Below are 20,507 nucleotides of genomic sequence, written 5' to 3' on the forward strand. Positions count from 1 at the left end.
CCACGCCTATTACGCTGAGACCAGCACCCTCTGCTAACCGGACAGTCCCTCTGCTCTGCACCCTGCCTCTAACAGATCCAAGTGCACCACCTTGGAAGGCTTCTTCCAGAAGAGCCCCCATCCTATTTGCATCCTGTGCCAGCGCTGGCAGTCCCTCTGACCGGGGAGGGGCACCAGCGTCCACCTTGCTCTTACCTCTGCATCCTGCTCTTCGGCGGTGGCGACGAGGCCCGCAAAGTTGCAGTCTGCAGACGCCGCTGGCGTCACCTGCAAAGGAGCAACAAAAGTCAAGGTGCAGATGCCACCGGCTCTCCTACCCAGCTCGCCTGGCAGCAAACCCAAACCAAGTCCTCAGGACAGAAGTGGTGCCACATGGAAGATCACATCTGAGGGAGTCTTTGATTCAACAACCCGGTACCGTGTTTTCCAGGGCTCCCCTCCCGAGCACTGGGGGGCTTTGCCGATCTCCCTGGCAGGCCCTGGACTGAGCTCCTTGGGACTCGAGTACAGAGCAGAGCAGAGCGGCGAGGGCGATCCCATGCTCCTCTCTTACGTCTCCTTCTTCTGAGGGCGTCCTGCTGGCGGCCCGGGGGCAGGGGAGAGCCTCCCCGTCCTCTTCCATGCCAGGGGCGATGTAGGAGCCGGACATGGAGGAGACGGTGTCGGTGCTGATCTGGGAGGACACCATGGACATGACCTTCCTTCTTCAAGTCTGGGTCCCCAGTATGTTGAGGGGGGCAGAGGCGGGGAGAAGAGTGTTTCCTGCCCTCAGCTCAGCTCTTCAGGAGGCCTGGCGCATTTGCTTCAGGCCAGCATGGAATCCCATCCCGGGGGCCTTGCCGTCACTGGAGCTGGGGGTGGCCTGTCCCGTGGGCAGACGGCGAGGGTCCCCAAACACTGAGTTCCTGAACATTGCCGCTCATCCCTTTCCTGGCTGGCGATACATGGGGGAGGGAGGATAGGGAAGAGGTGGAAAGTGAGGAGACAGAAAGCTGGCTTCTTGCTTTGGGAAGGGACTGTACCACACCTGAGGCTGAAGTGGCTGAAGGGCTTCTCACCTCAAAAGTGGAGATCAAAGGAAATGCGAAACCTGCCCAGAGAGCTTGAGTCATGGGCTCAAAGCCACACAGGGCAAAAGAGAAAGGACAACTCAGTGCAACATGGGGTCCTGGATTGGGATGCTGGAATGGAGAGGAGCATTACTGGGGTGATCTGCAAGATGTGAAGGGGGCCTGCGGTTACATGGGATTACCAGGTCAGTGTTCATTTCCTGATTGTGATGGTGGTACTGGGATTATGGAGGCGTGTCCTTGTTCTAAGGAAACACACACTAAAGTATCTAGTGCTAATGGGGCAGCCTGTCTGCAACTTACTGTTAAGGGCGCCAAATATATATTGACTGGGATTACATTGAATCTCTAAATAAATACGGAGTCACTGAACGTTTTTTGAAAAAGCCACCCAGCCAAGGGCCGGGGCAGGGATGAATAGGAGGGACAGGATCCACTCACGCTTCCCGCCCCCTCCACCGCCAACCCCCAAACGCTGCCTGCTGAAAGGGTGTGTGAAGCCCTGTGTTCTGGCCGCTTCGGAGCCCCCTCTTAGCTTTGGCTGCTCGTTGGCAGCATCCATGGACCCTTAAAAGTGCCAGTGTTTGGGTCCCAGCCCCAGAGACGCTAGTGCCAAGCATAGGGATTTCCAGGAGCTCCTGGGGATTCTTCCTGGCAGCCAGAAGCTTCTTCAGCCTTTCCTTACCTGGCAGGCAGTTCTGCCAGCCCCTGACCTTGCCCCTCTTCCCCCAGCATGGGCCCAGGCAGAGGGTGAGGAGGGGGGACAGTGACCGGCCCCACCTGTCAATCCAGGGTGTACCCCTTTTGGCGGGGGCTGGAGGCTGAGCCTGGGGACCAGTGGAGAGGCTGGAGCCCCCATGTTCCCCCAGTGCTGGGGAGCGTGGGGAGGAAGGCCGGAGGGTGGTGGGGAGAGGGAGGGAGTCGTTGCTTAGGGGGTGAAGGGAGTCTCAGAGGGAGGTTGGGGCAGCCTCCTCAGCAAGCGGTGGGAAGGGGATGGGCTGCCTCCTGAGCTCTGTAAGGCCCCAACCCGGCTGGCCCTGCAGTGGGCGCACCCTTCTGAAATATTTGGAATAATTAGCAAGGGAAAGCAGCAAGTTGGCGGGGGAATGCCAGGGTGCTCTGGAGCCAGCCTCCAGTGCAAGGAAAGAAAGGGGCTTCAGGAGAAAGGGGCCCGTGGAGGATGGGCAGGATTGTGTAGGACAGTGCCCGTTTGTGTGTGTGTGTGTGTGTGTGTGTGTGTGTGTGTGTGTGTCTGTGCGCACGTGCACGTGAGTGCTGGGGGAAGGGGCTGTGCACCACAAGGACGTGCTGGCGGGGCCAGGTGCGGGCTCGGGGGAGAGATGGGTTCCCGGCAAAGCTGGGGTGAGGGGGTTGAAAGGTGCCTGCTGAGTGTCACATATTTGCTGTGCCTCAGTTTCCCCATCAGAACTCTGGTACGTTGATTCCTCACAGGCTGGAGCTGTAGGGTCTAGGCACCCTGTCTTCCGTCTGCCCTGATGGCCTCCCTCAGCCCCAACCTGCATTGGAGGGAAGGCCCTGGGCGGAGTGAATGAACCCCAGGGTGGCAAGTGGGGCCCCAGGGGCTGGGGCCCTCTGACCTCACACCCTGTCCCTTCAGGAAGGGACCAAGGGAGGGAGGAGCTGGAGACAGGCCCAGGCGAGGACCGCAGGTGAGTCTGGGCAGGCCCTCAACTTGGGCGAGGTGGGGAACGTGAGCCGAGCCCTGGGCAAGAACGGCCTTTGTGAGTGAGTCCCCAGGGCCACGGAGGGGGCTGGGCCTCCTTTGCCGCCTGCTCCTCGGGGCTGTGGGTACAGTCTCCCCATTGCACATATAGAGGTGCCGAGGCCCTGGCTGCAGGGGACCCCCGAGGGCCGCCTCTCAGCCCCTTTCTCTCTGGGCACCCAGAGATCATGAGGAGTGCATCAGGGGACACTCTGCAGGCCTTTGGTGCCCCCCATCTTCCTCCCAGCCATTCCCCCTTGGGCCGTGGCCTCCCCAAAACTGGCCCATGCTTTTCCCCAGAGAAAGTTGCAAGCAGGTCCATTTTGAGACTTTTTAAAACTTTATTTTTAAAAATGTTGTTATTGTAAATAACTTTCTATGAAAAAGGTTAAAATGCCCGACGGGTTAGGAGAGTGGATGTGGGATGCAGGCCAGGGCGTTTATGGTGGAGCAAGACACTCCCCTGCAGGAGTGCAAGCAAGGGCACGGGGCCATCCCCCCATTCCTGGTCCCAGTGGTTCTAGCAAGCACTGCGTCCCTCCCAGTTAAGCCTCAGCTATAGCTACACTCACTACATTAGTCTGTCTGTGCCCTTTCCCTCTGCAGCTTGGCTGCCCCAGCCCCTAACCCCCAGATCCCCATCTCCCCGCTGCTCTCAGCCTCAAGTTGGGCTCAAAGATTAGGGACACATACCCTCTGCCCCACCTCTAGGGATGAAGCCAGAAGATCCCAGAGGCCTTAGAAAATCTCCTGGTTCCACCCGGCACCCCGGCCTCCTTTCTGTCTCCTCTCTCTTCCCCCCTCCGCCTAGCTCCTCCTCACAGACTGCCGGGAGAGGCCTCTTGGGTGTTAATTTGCAGTCACCTAATCAGCATGTGTTGTACCTGGGAACTTGCTCTGGATAGAGACTGGGGAGGAGAGCAGGAGAGAGAGAAGCTTCAGAAGCTAAGGTGTTCGGGGCGGGCCCCGTACTGATGTTTCCAGCTTGGCCAGGGCCCCTCCAAGCCGCAGCTCTCATAGTGCAGGGCCCTTAGCGTGTCTCTGGGGCAGGGAAGAAGTGGATCCATGAAACACTGTGTGTATGGGGGGCTGGGGAGCGGAGGCAGCAATTTTGGTCCTGGGCCCCAATTCTCAGCCTGCTGGACTAGAATCTGAGGATGGCCTGGGCTGGGGGCCGTGTGGCCTGGTGGGGTGACCTGGCCCAGCCCCTGCCTGGGCGGTAGGGTGTCCATGGGCCTGCACTGGCGGGGAGGGGGGCAGTCTGGGCCCAGACTTCGGTGCTGTCTGGAGGTGGGGCAGGGCCTGGCTTCTTACAAGAAGGCGCCCAGGCTGGCCCAGTCATGCAGGTCAGAGGCCAGTGTGGCATCCCCGGCCTCAAAGAGGGGCTCGGGGGGCAGGGAGCTACGGGTGCTCTCGTCCCAGGGGTGCTCCAGGAAGGATGTGGCCAGGAAGGTCTCATCGAAGTCCAGGCTGTCGGTAGCCTGCTCCACTGGAGGCCACCAGGTAACAGGGCAGTCGATGTGGTGGCCATAGATGGTGAGGTCCACGTCCCCGTGGGAGGCAGGGCTCAGCGGCGGGATCAGCTCCGAGGTCTCCAGCGTGCCCAGCTCCCCGTCCAGCGTGCCAGCGTCCAAGATGGCCTCCCAGTCAAAGTTGCCCTTGAGGGCTTCCAGCTCACCCTGCTCCTCCGGGGTCAGCAGCAGGGGGCTGGAGGGCCGCGGGACCTTGGCCTCCTGCTTGGGCAGCGGCTGTTGACGCTTACGCCCCAGCCTGCCCTCGCCTGCACCCCAGCCCGCCTCCCCAGTGGCCTCCTTGAACTCCCGCAGCAGCTGCTGGGCCTCGGTGCTCACGGTCAGTGGCCCGGCCCATGGGGCGGCGCTGGGCTCTGGCGCGGCCTGGCGGGCAAAGGCCGGGTGGATGTGGACTGGGGGCAGCCGCCGCTTCTTCAAGGCCCCACTCAGCAGCCGCTCGGCGTACTGGGGGTCGATGCGCCAGAAGCCCCCCTTGCCTGGCTCGTCCTTCTCCCGGGGCATCTTGATGAAGCCCTTCTTCAGGGACAGGTTGTGGCGGATGGAGTTCTGGACACAGGGAGATAGGAGAGAAGGAAGACAGCTGGGAGAGTGGGTGGGGTCAGTGATGGGGGGCTCCTAGCGCCACTGCCAGTCCCACCGCCACCTTCTCTCCGATGGGGGCAGGGGAGACAGAGGCGCTGCTCCGAGCGGGAGGCTCTGGGACACCAGCCACGGGGCACCAGGAGCTGGGAGTGCTGTCGGGGGCTTTTGTTCCCTTTTGCCAGGATATCTGCCTGCTCAGTCATCCGAGCCCTGAGCCGCAGGGTGGCTCTCAGTGCCAGCCTGTCCTGCCCTCCCTCCCTTACCCCGCTGCTTGCGGCCTCTGCTCAAAGGCCTTGGCTCCCCCAGGTCCTGGACGGCCATCTCCCTCTGCCTGGGCCTGGCTGGCCTTCTCTGTTTGTGAAATGAGTGAGTGGGTGTGAGGGGGTGTGTGTGGCGGGGGGGATGAAGTGTGGGAGGATCTGATGACTTTCCTTGTTTCTAGAGCCGGCTGCTGGCCTGGGCCCTCACCCACCATGTCCCCCTCCTCCCACCCCAGGCTCTGAGGCCTCAGTTGATTATTACCCAGCCAAGAGCATAGCGCTCATTCCTGGGGCCTCTCAGGCTTGGGGTGGGGTGGGGGGTGGTGGAGGGTCTCTGCTTTCTCACCAAGGTTACAAATGGTACCTGCCCCAGGGTCAGGGCCCAAGCAAACGTGGAATAGCTGTGATCACAGGAACTCTGATCCTGTGACCTGTGCCACAGGGAAGGATCTGTGCATCCTCAGGGTCTCTGTCCCCAAGTAGCCCCTGATCCTGATGGTCGAAGAGGCTCAGGGCAGTGTGTGCCCAGCCTGAATCACCATCCTGCCTTGTTCACGCCTGGGTGCACAGTCCAAACCACGCTGGGGCACAGGGGTCTGGGGCCTGGTGGGTGGGGCCGGCAGGTGAGTAGTGCCCCCTGGCAAGACTGGGAGATTTACATGGTGGTCTGGGCCCCTTGGCTGCTCTGTGCCAGGTTCCGGAGACTTGGAACATGAAGCCAGTGTGGGAGGAAAGAGCCCCTGTGGAAAGCACGTGGCTGAGGTAATTGTCCCCCCAGGGAGGTTGATGAGAAGAGGGGCAGGAGTGTAGGCAGGAAACTAGGGAGGGCTTGGGGTGGGGGCTGGCACGGCAGCTTTCGGAAGGCCCCGGAGCCCTTCCACTGGGACACAGATGGCCTTCACACCCTGCAGCACGCCCCTCTCCCCTCCCAGAGCCCCTCCAGCCAACTGAAAGCAGGCGGGATGCAGAGCCTGGCAGGAACGATGCTCTGCCTCCAGTCAGGCCCTGACAAACTGACCTTGAGGAGGGTAGTGTCGAGGAATTCCAGGACTTGGGACAAAAATGTGTCCCTCAGTCCATCAACCTACCCTGGGGGGCTGTGTCCACGCATAGTTCAGCCCTGGTCTTTGGGCTGAGCCTGCCGGATGAGTGACAAGTTCTTTCCACTTGAACCTCTAGGTCGGCACCCCTACAGCCCTCTGAACATCCTCCCTCCTCCGTCTCTGAAGTCAAAGGGGCAGCAGTCCAAGCACTGGGCTCCCTTGAGGTCCTTCCTGGACGGCCTTCCTCTCTCGGGGCCCTGGCCGTACCGCGCCTACTTGGCCTGCGCATCTGGGATGTGAGTCCAGTCCGCGCGGGCATGGGGAGGGAGGGAGGGAGTGCCTCCCTACCTGCCAGGTGGGATCAGCGTGGCGGAAGTAACAGAAACTGTCCGTGATCCACTTGTAGATGGCCGACAGGGTGATCTTGGTGGCCTTGCTGGCCTGCATGGCCATGCAGATGAGCGTGGCATACGAGTAGGGCGGCTTCACGTGCGGGTTGGTGGCGTAGTCCACGTCGTCGGGAGGCGAGGCCTGCAGCCCCGAGGGGGCGCTCCGCGGCGTGCACAAGGACGTGGGCTTGCCGGGTGTGTGCGGCTGCCCCAGGCAGGCGGGGTCCGCCGCCAGGGGAGACCCCGGCTCGGCCGAGCCTGACAGCTCGTGGTAGCCGTGGGGGTCGGTGTCCGCCGAAGGCAGGGCGGGGACCTCGGCGTTGAGAAAGGAGAAGTCCTGCAGCCACTGCAGGCTGGTCAGGCTGTCATTCAGGGCGTTGGGCTCCTCCAGGCCGCCTTCCGGTCCGGCCTCCTCCGCTGCCCCTGCTCCCGAGACGCGTAGCCAGCTCTCCGCCATATCTGCGGGGACTCTCCGAGGGGGCTGTCAACATCCACGAGCCGAGCCGAGGGTGGCCGCCGAGCTCTCCGGCCCGCTGACTCCCGCCGCTTCAGTTACGCAGCCTCCCGGAAGCGGGCTTCCATCCCGCGATCCGGGGGTAGCCTCCTCCAAACGGAGTGTGGTGCCTGCGGGGACCAGAGCGGGAACTGAGCCCTCTTTCCCCACCCCCGAGGGGAGAGTGTGGGCGAGGGGGGAGGCTCTTACTAAAATCCTTCCTGCAGCTGGGGAGGATCTTTTACTGCCGAGGTCTGGGAAACAGAAGGTGTGCCCGGGGGTCCGACCCACAGGGGGTTCGCCTCGCTCTTTTCCTCTTGGATCTTTTAGAGGAGACTTAATTAGCCAAACGAGGGAAGAGTGTAGGGGCATGCGAGGCCACCCCTTTCTCCCTCAAAGCGGGGAATTAACCCCCCTCTCTCCGTCCACAACCAATGGAAATGGGGCGAGAGAGTCCAGGAGGGCAGTACGACGGGTCGGGGGGCGGGGGAGGTCGTCTGATCTTTGAAAAGGGATATTAGGATGGGGATCAAGGGGAAGGAAGGAAACAATACAGAGAGTTATAAGGGGGTGGGAAGTGAGTGTCCCCCAAACGCCTCTGATGTCAGTCCCCGGGCCCACCACTTCCGTCGGGGACGGATGGGAGAGCGGGCTGGTACTGACGCCCTCCCTTCCCACGGCCTGCAGCCCTCCCCGTCCCTTACCTGGCTCAGAGCGCAGCCCGGGCCAAAGGAAGGTTCTCAAAGAAAGTCCTCCCACCGCCCACCCTCACCGCGGCTCTCTGCTCCCAGCTCGAGGGCCCAGCCAGCAATCCTCGTCGCCACTCACGCCCGACGGCGCCTCTCTGAAAGCCAGCGGCCGGGGACCGGCACTCAGTAGCCGCTCGCAAGGCGTCTCCTGCTGCCGTGGCGACGCCCCGCCCATATAAACAGCTTCCGCTTCTGCCATTGGCCAGGGCATCTCCAAAGAGACCGCGCGCTCTTAACCGCTCTCTCACGCGGTAACTCTCTTCCAGCTCCCTCCTGCCACCCTCTCCCGCGCGCGACCCAGCCCCCTACCCGCCACCGCGTCCCGGCTCCGCGCATTCCCGCCCGAGGGCCCCGCGCAGGGCTCGGAGAGGCGCGCGGCTTGGCGCTCCCGCAGAGGCCCCGGGGCCCTCGGCGAGCAGTTCGCCGCGGGAACCGTCCTCCGCCCCACCCCCTTCCCATCTGGGCTGCTCAGAGGTGGCGACGGCTCCTGGGACGCAGCCCGTGGCGTGGGGGCCAGGGCTGGGTGCATGCTTGGGGCTTTCCTTTCCTCTCCTCTGGGCTGCGAGTGGCACTTGCTCACGTTTCTGCGGCCTGTCCCGGTCTCCCGACCGAGTGTCGTCTTGGTGCCCGCAAGCAGGTCTGACTCTCCGATGCCACCTGCCGCTCAGGTCCGCAGAAACCGCAGCCCCGGTCGCAGGCACCCCAAGGCGGCTAGGGTAATCCAGTGTTTCCCGGTAAGCGCTCCCTCCCCGCCCCGTCCTCAGCAAGATTCCCAGAAGCTGACATTCCAGAGGCTTCTTCGCAAGTGCTCTCCCTCCTTTCCAGATAGCCGAGGAAACAGAGCCGCTGGGTGAAACCCAGGAAAGCCGTGGACTTGCCAAATTCTTTGACTGGGGTCATTTGCCCCATTAATTTCACCAGCCTTTAAGTGACGGACTAACGGTGGACTGTGGTCCTTCCTCCTCCCCTCCCCCAGCCTCCCTCCAGTCACCAGCTTTCCTGCTCTTCAATTACTGAGGAGCTGCAGTTGGAAGTTCTCTGGTTGAAGGGGGTGGGTGGAGGTGAGGGCTCCTTATCAGGCCTCTGCGCAGGAGCTGTGCCCGGGGGATGGTACACCAGCTCCCACCCAGAAACATGTCTTTCCCTCTACCCCTTGCCCTCTCTCACTCCTCCATGTCCAGCTTGTCTTGAGTCAAAGTTTTTTTTTTTCTTCCCAAGTATGTATTGTTTTATTTTAATTTTTATTTAATTTTTATTTTTTTAATTTGTTTCTGCTTTATAACAAAGTGAATCAGTCATACATATACATCTGTTCCCACATCCCTTCCCTCATGCACCTCCCTCCCTCCCACCCTCCCCATCCCACCCCTCCAGGCGGTCACAAAGCACCGAGCTGATCTCCCTGTGCTCTGCGGCTGCTTCCCACTATCTATCTACCTTACGTTTGGTAGTGTATATATGTCCATGCCTCTCTTTCGCTTTGTCACAGCTTACCCTTCCCCCTCCCCATATCCTCAAGTCCATTCTCAAGTGGTCTGTGACTTTATTCCTGTTTAACCCCTAGGTTCTTCATGACATTTTTTAAAAATTCCATATATATGTGTTAGCATACGGTATTTGTCTTTCTCCTTCTGACTTACTTCACTCTGTATGACAGACTCTAGGTCTATCCACCTCATTACAAAGAGCTCAGTTTCGTTTCTTTTTATGGCTGAGTAATATTCCATTGTATATATGTGCCACATCTTCTTTATCCATTCATCCGATGATGGACACTTAGGTTGTTTCCATCTCCGGGCTATTGTGAATAGAGCTGCAATGAACATTCTGGTACATGCCTCTTTTTGAATTATGGTTTTCTCAGGGTATATGCCTAGTGGTGGGATTGCTGGGTCATATGGTAGTTCGATTTTTAGTCTTTTAGGGAACCTCCATACTGTTCTCCATAGTGGCTGTACCAATTCACATTCCCACCAGCAGTGCAAGAGTGTTCCCTTTTCTCCACACCCTCTCCAGCATTTATTGTTTCTAGATTTCTTGATGATGGCCATTCTGACTGGTGTGAGATGATATCTCATTGTAGTTTTGATTTGCATTTCTCTAATGATTAATGATGTTGAGCATTCTTTCATGTGTTTGTTGGCAGTCTGTATATCTTCTTTGGAGAAATGCCTATTTAAGTCTTCTGCCCAATTTTGGATTGGGTTGTTTGTTGTTTTGCTATTGAGCTGCATGAGCTGTTTTTAAATTTTGGAGATTAATCCTTTGTCAGTTGCTTCATTTGCAAATATTTTCTCCCATTCTGAGGGTTGTCTTTTGGTCTTGTTTATGGTTTCCTTTGCTGTGCAAAAGCTTTGAAGTTTCATTAGGTCCCATTTGTTTATCTTTGTTTTTATTTCCATTTCTCTAGGAGGTGGGTCCAAAAGGATCTTGCTGTGATTTATGTCATAGAGTGTTCTGCCTCTGTTTTCCTCTAAGACTTTGATAGTTTCTGGCCTTACATTGAGGTCTTTAATCCATTTTGAGCTTATTTTTGTGTATGGTGTTAGGGAATGATCTAATCTCATACTTTTACATGTCCCTGTCCAGTTTTCCCAGCACCACTTATTGAAGAGGCTGTCCTTTCTCCACTGTACATTCCTGCCTCCTTGATCAAAGATCAGTTGACCATATGTGCGTGGGTTTATCTCTGGGCTTTCTATCCTGTTCCATTGATCTATCTTTCTGGTTTTGTGCCAGTAAAACACTGTCTTGATTACTGTAGCTTTGTAGTGTAGTCTGAAGTCAGGGAGCCTGATTCCTCCAGCTCCGTTTTTCGTTCTCAAGATTGCTTTGGCTATTCGGAGTCTTTTGTTTTTCCAAACAAAGTTTGAAATGTTTTGTTCCAGTTCTGTGAAAAATGCCAGTGGAAGTTTGATAGGGATTGCATTGAACCTGTAGATTGCTTTGGGTAGTAGAGTCATTTTCACGATATCGATTCTTCCAATCCAGGAGCATGGTATATCTCTCCATCTATTTGTATCATCTTTAATTTCTTTCACCAGTGTCTTATAATTTTCTGCATACAGGTCTTTTGTCTCCTTAGGTAGGTTTATTCTTAGGTATTTTATTCTTTTTGTTGCAATGGTAAACGGGAGTGTTTTCTTGATTTCACTTTCAGATTCTTCATCATTAGTGGACGGGAATGCCAGAGATTTCTGTGCATTAATTTTGTATCCTGCTACTTTACCAAATACATTGATTAGCTCTAGTAGTTTTCTGGTAGCATCTTTAGGATTCTCTATGTCTAGTATCATGTCATCTGCAAACAGTGACAGCTTTACATCTTCTTTTCCAATTTGGATTCCTTTTATTTACTTTTCTTCTCTGATTGCTGTGGGTGGGTGGAGGTGAGGGCTCCATATCAAGCCTCTGCGCAGGAGCTGTGCCCAAGTGATGGTACACCAGCTCCCACCCAGAAACATGTCTTTCCCTCTACCCCTTGCCCTCTCTCACTCCTCCATGTCCAGCTTGTCTTGAGTCAAAGTTTTTTTTTCTTCCCAAGTATTTATTGTTTTTATTTTTATTTTTATTTTATTTTTAATTTTTTATTAGTTTCTGCTTTATAACAAAGTGAATCAGTCATACATATACATCTGTTCCCACATCCCTTCCCTCATGCACCTCCCTCCCTCCCACCCTCCCCATCCCACCCCTCCAGGCAGTGACAAACCACCGAGCTGATCTCCCTGTGCTCTGCGGCTGCTTCCCACTATCTATCTACCTCACGTTTGGTAGTGTATATATGTCCATGCCTCTCTTTCGCATTTTCACAGCTTACCCTTGGTTGAGAGTCCGCCTGCCGATGCAGGGGACATGGGTTCGAGCCCCGGTCCGGGAAGATCCCGCATGCCACGGAGCGGCTTGGCCCATGAGCCATGGCCGTTGAGCCGGTGCATCCGGAGCCTGTGCTCTGCAACGGGAGAGGCCACAACAGTGAGAGGCCCACGTACCACAAAAAACAAAACAAAACAAAACAAAAACATTTGTATTTCCACTAATAAAGTCAAATTATCTTTGCTTTTTCCCATCACACGCCCCAGAGCCTTTTCACAGAATTGTCACTGGTCCCCTGGCCACTATCCTGCCGCCTGTGTGATACTCCATCAGATTCCTTGGAGGCCCGTCTACCTAGCACGGCCTCGTGATTCTAATCGGCTCACCACCTACAATGGTCAACTCAGAGTTCCTCCCTTTGTGAACCTTGCAGAACAATCTCAGAACATACCATCACCCCACCCCCCCGCCGCACCGCATTGGTGTTGGGGCCAAAGAAGGCCCAGAGGCTTCTTAGGGGAAGAGGTGCTGGAATGACACAGGTGCTTTCTCAGCATCACTCCCACAAGGGTGATGAGAGCAGCGAGGATGGGGACCTGAGCCATACTTGCCACCAGCTGGGGCTCCTGGCAGAGCACCTTTGGGCCTGGGGAGGGTGGACCATGGGATGCTCCCCGGGCTCCCTCCTTGTGGGTGCTCCGTGAGGGGAGTGGCATCCGTGTGGGGAGGGAAACAGCGTGGAGAGGGAGACCGAGTGCCTGAGAAGCTGTCCTGATGGCCAAGCCAGCCTGAGGCACCTCAGTCATAGGATGGAACTTTGAACTTACAGCTGAGCGTGGTGAGGTCTGTTGATTCCACGGGAACTACCACAGTGGATGCTCCTGTCATTAACCTGACATTAACCTGACAGATGCTTCCAGAGAGTTCCCCAGCTCTTTATTACCAGTGTGACGCTAACAGCAGAACCCGAGAAACCTTTTAGCAAGAGAGCAGATGCACTTTCCTTCTCCCGTAAGAGCCCTTGAGACCTCGGGGTGAGGCTACGATGCGACCCTCAACTCCCTCTCCCGGCAGCCGCCACTGTCATTCGGTTTCATGTCTGGCCTGAACGGTGAAGCCAGTTTAATCTGAGAATGGCTGGCTCCCGAGATCACTGTAAAGAAGCCCAGGCATTGTTTTCCTTCCAGGTGTCGCTCCCCTGCCGCCATCCCAGAGTGGAATAAACATCCACCAGCAGGTTGGCCCGAAGGAGTTAGGGAGAGGAGGAAGCACAAGGCCTGGGGTCAGTTTCCAACAGCATGGTTGGCTGAAACAATTCCCAGGAGCTCTCTCTGCCAAACTCGGGGGTTGGTGGGCGGCCACTGCGGGGAGGCAGGAGCCTAGATTCCTCTCTTGAAGCCCAGTGAGCAGCTGGCCGGCACAGCTGCCCCAGACTCAGGGCGGAGTGAGGGCAGAGATGGCATCTTCCCCAACTAGTGACCAAAACAAATCCTGCCTGTAACCTTTGCCACAGAAGCATCCCCGCTTTTGTGGAACAGGGATTAATCTAGTCTCACAAATATTTTTTTTCCTGGAAAATTTCAGCATATTAAATACAGGCTCTTGCCAGTTAGGAATGGAAGCCTCAGCGAGGGCCCCTCGGATGTGCGCGTGCCCAGCAAGCTTGGGGTTGGGTGTGGGTGAACATGAACTTTCACACGAAGTCTGGATAACCTAAATGAGTTTCAAAATAAACAAACTGGACAGACAGACGTACATTTGGCAAAAAGACATGAGAAACCAATGGACAGACAGAAGCCAGGTAAAGAGTGGGAAGGCAGGAAGTGAAGTGTACCCTGGACCTCAGCCGCTCTGGCCCAGGCCTGGCTGGGTCAACGCTAAGTGGAAAGGCTGGCGAGCCCCTGGGAAGGCCGTGGGAGGTGTCTCTGGGGATTACGGCTTCCTCCCCCACAAGCCTGCATGGGGCCAGAGGGGTGAGGACCTGGGTCTTTTGCAAGCTGATGGAGAGTGGCAACCACAGGAGTTTGTGTCCCTCCAGCACCTGTAGCCACGTTGCCAAGGGAGTAAAGCACTGGACCCACGATGGGACGTGGCTGTCCTGAAGCTTAAACATGTCCAGGGCATGTTTAAGAGATTACAAACCATGCAACATGAAGGCAGTCTCTGCCGTGAACCCAGAAGGGGCAATTTCGACCTAGTCCACCGGGCAAGATGTGGCTTTAGAGCCATGGTTGGTGAAGCCCTTGGTGAGCAAGGAGCAGGGGGACATCAGTGCCCAGAGTGTGACTGACAGGTGGGCTCCTCCTGAGAACTCATCCCGGATTCAGTTTAGTGTCATGAGAAGGAATAAGGGGCACGTTGATGGCCCTGATTGAATTTACAGAGTTAGGGCTCCAAGGAGAAGAGTCACCCTCGACCCCTGATCGTTCCTTTGGGATCCAAATCTAGGGAGCACAAGGCAACTGGTGGTGGCCCAGGGCTCACTGGGTCACAGAGCTAGTCTATAAAATGCTGGCTTTGAAATTCCTCTCTGATCCTAACTAACCACTCTCCTCTGAGGGGCTACAGGTTCCCTTTTCAAGGGCTCAGGCTCTCTTTCCAAGACCTTATCACAGACGCCGTGTCTGCCTTAAACTGCCTGTTGATGGAAACAAGACCAGGCCCCCTGCCATGGGATCTGCAAGATCATGATGGAGAGGACACGGTCAGGTGAAATTGGAAGGCTTTGGAGGTATTTTTGTGCCTTTCTCCATGCCCAAATAGTTTCGCTTAGAGCAGAGTCGCTCTTTGCCCAAGGACTCTCCCGAGGCCGCCTCACTTCCTTTCAGCAACTGGCTCCCAGCACCTTAGCAAAGCCCATGCCTTCTTGCAGGAACTGCAGGGCAGGAGATGGGTGTCCCAGGGTGAGAGCAGGGGTACGAGCAGGGGAGCGTCTCCCACCAAGTTCATGTTCAGCAGACTGCCACTCACCGGGTAAGCAGACCACAGAGCACAGCTTATTGTCCAGTGCTTTCATGCTGGCGATGTCAAAGTCATTGTTATTGTCACACTCCATACCTAGAAATGCGAATGTCCTCTGGCCTGTAACGGAGTTAAGGCAGTTAGAGAGGACCTGGCTGTGTTTTTCTCTGCTTTGCTGTCCTTAAAATAAAAATCTTAAGGATGGAGACAAAAAACATCAAATCATATGTTAAAAATAAGTAAATAATTAAAATTAAAAACAAGAATTAAGTGGGTAGAGTGGACAATAAAGGAAACTGTGTGGGTACGTTTGTGTTCTCGCTCTGTTCTGCTCTGTTTCCTTAACTGGCCCCTTTCCAGCCTTCGTTCCTGGGAAATCAGACCCTGGGGAGGTCTGTGGGATTCGGACACGCAGACCCGGGCCCACAGTAGAGCTAAGCCAGGCTGGAAGAGCTAGGAGAGCCATGGGGGAAGTGACCCCGGACTCCGGCCTGTGTCTGTCGGTGCACGTGGGGTGTGTTTATGACCACAAGGCTCTGTGAAATGACTAATACATAAAATGGCAATTAAAGCTCTTTGGTCCCGTAATTTTGCACCTCAAATCAAAGAATCGCATTGTTCACAAAATTACGATTTATTTTCTTTGAGACTTAATTTGCTATTCTGAGGATGTTTTAAGGGGCTGACCAGAAACCTACAGTCGTGTAAGATGGGAAGGGGACAGTTTTAGATGTTACTTTTTCAAGCTGCCCACTCGGTTTTTTTTCCTTGGTGAAAGGGAGAGGAAGAAACATACATCTACTGCGTACGGCATGTCAGGTGGAAACCACATATGGAATGTCAGGCGGAAACCACGTACTGCCCTGTGCCTTTTAGAAGCAAATATTCTACTGGGGACGACAATCACAATGGAGATCTCGGAGCCTTGTGCCCTGAAGACATCAACCGAGGGGAGGTAGCGCCCAACCCCGGCTTGGTTGGCGTGTGCGTGTGGCAGAGGCACAGCCTGGGCGACCACCCCTCCTCCGGCACTACTTGGCCAGGAGAGAGTGGTCATGTGCGCATGCGCACCCCTGCACACCACACCGCCCCCCAAGCAACTGCCATGGCCAAAGCAGAGGTGACTAGTGTGACATCTGCATCCAGGCTGGGATCCAGGTTTGCTCTGGAGGTTGCCCTTCTGTGGAGGCACCTCAGAGGAGCAGAGGGAAGAGACACCGGTTCCTGGGACGCCTGGTCCTACACTCCCAGGTGGGATTCCCAGGTTACCTCCCCACCCCCACTTCCTTGCTCTATATGTAGGTCGTTCCTTCGCTTCTCGGCTTAGTAGAAACAAAATTCTTCCGACTGAAGATATGGTTGACCTTATTTGCAAAACAGAAATAGAGTCACAGGTGTAGAAAACAAACTTATGGTTATGGCGGGGGGCAAGGGAGGGGAGGGAGAAATTGGGAGATTGGGATTGACATATACACACTACTATATATAAAATAGATACCTAATAAGGACCTGCTGTAGAGCACAGGGGACTCTACTCAGTACCCTGTAATGGCCTATATGGGCAAAGAATCTAAAAAAAGAGTGGATATATGTATATGTATAATTGATTCACGTTGCTGTACAGCAGAAACTAACACAACATTGTAAACCAACTCTTCCAATTAAAAAAAATATCTACTTGAGGCCTGAACGATGGTAAAGAGACTCGTGCCAATAGCCTACAAACACTAGTGTACGCTGAGCTGCTAACGTCTCTTCACCTCACCTTTGCTGTGCCGCCAGGGCTGTGATCCTTCTGCTACTGTAACATCAGCCGTTTTCTTCACTAAAGCAGGAAAACCTACTGCCTAACAGTCGGTTCCCCCAAGGGGAGGAAGCTGTTCTCCTGCTGCAGCCGAACTTTGGGGCTGCTAGAGCAGTTCTGTGAGACTCAGCTGAGAAGCTGAAGCAGGAAGGAAGGTGATGGCAGTTGCCCAAGAAGCTTTAGGATCTACTCAACGTAGATGGAGAACTCCATGTATCTTCTGCAGCCTTGGCTCAGAGGCCCAGAAAGAGCCAGGAAGGCTGCTGACGTCCTCAGATACCCTGCTTGCTTTGATATTCCATCAAGAAGACGACCTTTCCCCAAAGCCACACCCTTGAGCAGTGCCACCAAGTCACACCAGTGCCCCTTTCTGTACCCTTCAGAGAATACCCGGGAAAGAAATATAATAAAAGGGAGCAAAAGACCAGGTCTTTTACCATCTTCTTGTGTGGGTGATCCGTCCTCTTCTTCTAGAACATCATTTCCCTAGGACAGAAGGAAGGCACTGTGAGTCCATAAAGCAGTGAAAGGAGTCTACTGATTGTCAGAAGACAGAACTAATCACCCTCATGGTATCCATACATTTCCTGTCCGTGTGAGATGGCTGGGAGGCCCAGCAGAGGCAGATTTTGCTTGGCGAGGCAGGATCGGCCCGTAGGGACCAGGTCTGAGGCACGTTCCAGAGGGACCAGGTCTGAGGCACCTTACAGAGGGACCCTGGGACTGTCAGGAATAGCCTTGGTAATAGTTTAGCTCACACTGTTTCTCTCAGGTGGAAATCAAAGTTGTCAAATGAAAAAGCAAACCGTGAGATCATAAAACTTTCAGGAACCCTTTAGGATCCCCAATCCCATCCAGATACTCCTTTGAGAACATCTGGCTCAAGAGAAAGTTGTAGAGTCCCCACTGGGAGCTGGGCATTCCATATACTTCAGGCACACCTCCGTCAGAGCACTTCTCACGCTGAGTTATAACTCTGATTCCTCCATCAGATGGAGCTCCGGAATGGGTGGGATGGGTGGATTGGGGGTGTGGGCAGGCAAAAGCCATGTCACTCGGTCTTTGTGTCCCCCAGTGCCAGGAAGATGTGAGATGCCTGTGCCAGGTAAATACTAAGTGAATTGGAGGACAAACGCCCTCTCAAGGGTCTGGCCTGGAAGACTTCCCTCTGGAACTCACCCCACGCCTATTACGCTGAGACCAGCACCCTCTGCTAACCGGACAGTCCCTCTGCTCTGCACCCTGCCTCTAACAGATCCAAGTGCACCACCTTGGAAGGCTTCTTCCAGAAGAGCCCCCATCCTATTTGCATCCTGTGCCAGCGCTGGCAGTCCCTCTGACCGGGGAGGGGCACCAGCGTCCACCTTGCTCTTACCTCTGCATCCTGCTCTTCGGCGGTGGCGACGAGGCCCGCAAAGTTGCAGTCTGCAGACGCCGCTGGCGTCACCTGCAAAGGAGCAACAAAAGTCAAGGTGCAGATGCCACCGGCTCTCCTACCCAGCTCGCCTGGCAGCAAACCCAAACCAAGTCCTCAGGACAGAAGTGGTGCCACATGGAAGATCACATCTGAGGGAGTCTTTGATTCAACAACCCGGTACCGTGTTTTCCAGGGCTCCCCTCCCGAGCACTGGGGGGCTTTGCCGATCTCCCTGGCAGGCCCTGGACTGAGCTCCTTGGGACTCGAGTACAGAGCAGAGCAGAGCGGCGAGGGCGATCCCATGCTCCTCTCTTACGTCTCCTTCTTCTGAGGGCGTCCTGCTGGCGGCCCGGGGGCAGGGGAGAGCCTCCCCGTCCTCTTCCATGCCAGGGGCGATGTAGGAGCCGGACATGGAGGAGACGGTGTCGGTGCTGATCTGGGAGGACACCATGGACATGACCTTCCTTCTTCAAGTCTGGGTCCCCAGTATGTTGAGGGGGGCAGAGGCGGGGAGAAGAGTGTTTCCTGCCCTCAGCTCAGCTCTTCAGGAGGCCTGGCGCATTTGCTTCAGGCCAGCATGGAATCCCATCCCGGGGGCCTTGCCGTCACTGGAGCTGGGGGTGGCCTGTCCCGTGGGCAGACGGCGAGGGTCCCCAAACACTGAGTTCCTGAACATTGCCGCTCATCCCTTTCCTGGCTGGCGATACATGGGGGAGGGAGGATAGGGAAGAGGTGGAAAGTGAGGAGACAGAAAGCTGGCTTCTTGCTTTGGGAAGGGACTGTACCACACCTGAGGCTGAAGTGGCTGAAGGGCTTCTCACCTCAAAAGTGGAGATCAAAGGAAATGCGAAACCTGCCCAGAGAGCTTGAGTCATGGGCTCAAAGCCACACAGGGCAAAAGAGAAAGGACAACTCAGTGCAACATGGGGTCCTGGATTGGGATGCTGGAATGGAGAGGAGCATTACTGGGGTGATCTGCAAGATGTGAAGGGGGCCTGCGGTTACATGGGATTACCAGGTCAGTGTTCATTTCCTGATTGTGATGGTGGTACTGGGATTATGGAGGCGTGTCCTTGTTCTAAGGAAACACACACTAAAGTATCTAGTGCTAATGGGGCAGCCTGTCTGCAACTTACTGTTAAGGGCGCCAAATATATATTGACTGGGATTACATTGAATCTCTAAATAAATACGGAGTCACTGAACGTTTTTTGAAAAAGCCACCCAGCCAAGGGCCGGGGCAGGGATGAATAGGAGGGACAGGATCCACTCACGCTTCCCGCCCCCTCCACCGCCAACCCCCAAACGCTGCCTGCTGAAAGGGTGTGTGAAGCCCTGTGTTCTGGCCGCTTCGGAGCCCCCTCTTAGCTTTGGCTGCTCGTTGGCAGCATCCATGGACCCTTAAAAGTGCCAGTGTTTGGGTCCCAGCCCCAGAGACGCTAGTGCCAAGCATAGGGATTTCCAGGAGCTCCTGGGGATTCTTCCTGGCAGCCAGAAGCTTCTTCAGCCTTTCCTTACCTGGCAGGCAGTTCTGCCAGCCCCTGACCTTGCCCCTCTTCCCCCAGCATGGGCCCAGGCAGAGGGTGAGGAGGGGGGACAGTGACCGGCCCCACCTGTCAATCCAGGGTGTACCCCTTTTGGCGGGGGCTGGAGGCTGAGCCTGGGGACCAGTGGAGAGGCTGGAGCCCCCATGTTCCCCCAGTGCTGGGGAGCGTGGGGAGGAAGGCCGGAGGGTGGTGGGGAGAGGGAGGGAGTCGTTGCTTAGGGGGTGAAGGGAGTCTCAGAGGGAGGTTGGGGCAGCCTCCTCAGCAAGCGGTGGGAAGGGGATGGGCTGCCTCCTGAGCTCTGTAAGGCCCCAACCTGGCTGGCCCTGCAGTGGGCGCACCCTTCTGAAATATTTGGAATAATTAGCAAGGGAAAGCAGCAAGTTGGCGGGGGAATGCCAGGGTGCTCTGGAGCCAGCCTCCAGTGCAAGGAAAGAAAGGGGCTTCAGGAGAAAGGGGCCCGTGGAGGATGGGCAGGATTGTGTAGGACAGTGCCCGTTTGTGTGTGTGTGTGTGTGTGTGTGTGTGTGTGTTTGTGTGTCTGTGCGCACGTGCACGTGAGTGCTGGGGGAAGGGGCTGTGCACCACAAGGACGTGCTGGCGGGGCCAGGTGCGGGCTCGGGGGAGAGATGGGTTCCCGGCAAAGCTGGGGTGAGGGGGTTGAAAGGTGCCTGCTGAGTGTCACATATTTGCTGTGCCTCAGTTTCCCCATCAGAACTCTGGTACGTTGATTCCTCACAGGCTGGAGCTGTAGGGTCTAGGCACCCTGTCTTCCGTCTGCCCTGATGGCCTCCCTCAGCCCCAACCTGCATTGGAGGGAAGGCCCTGGGCGGAGTGAATGAACCCCAGGGTGGCAAGTGGGGCCCCAGGGGCTGGGGCCCTCTGACCTCACACCCTGTCCCTTCAGGAAGGGACCAAGGGAGGGAGGAGCTGGAGACAGGCCCAGGCGAGGACCGCAGGTGAGTCTGGGCAGGCCCTCAACTTGGGCGAGGTGGGGAACGTGAGCCGAGCCCTGGGCAAGAACGGCCTTTGTGAGTGAGTCCCCAGGGCCACGGAGGGGGCTGGGCCTCCTTTGCTGCCTGCTCCTCGGGGCTGTGGGTACAGTCTCCCCATTGCACATATAG

General features: G+C 56.0%; 1 protein-coding gene across 1 annotated transcript; it reads right to left on the minus strand.

Annotated features, from left to right (window-relative positions):
* Positions 1-4,103: 4,103 nt before the first annotated feature.
* On the minus strand, positions 4,104-18,296 carry LOC132479142 (forkhead box protein J1-like). The gene is made up of 4 exons (XM_060082723.1): positions 18,156-18,296; positions 17,798-17,869; positions 6,559-6,966; positions 4,104-4,871 (listed from the first exon to the last, which is right to left on the minus strand). The coding sequence occupies exons 1-4, from the start codon at positions 18,294-18,296 to the stop codon at positions 4,104-4,106; spliced, it is 1,389 nt and encodes a 462-aa protein (XP_059938706.1).
* Between the last annotated feature and the right edge of the window lie 2,211 nt (positions 18,297-20,507).

This window comes from Mesoplodon densirostris, chromosome 18 (assembly GCF_025265405.1).
Source record: "Mesoplodon densirostris isolate mMesDen1 chromosome 18, mMesDen1 primary haplotype, whole genome shotgun sequence".
Classification (NCBI taxonomy): domain Eukaryota; kingdom Metazoa; phylum Chordata; class Mammalia; order Artiodactyla; family Ziphiidae; genus Mesoplodon; species Mesoplodon densirostris.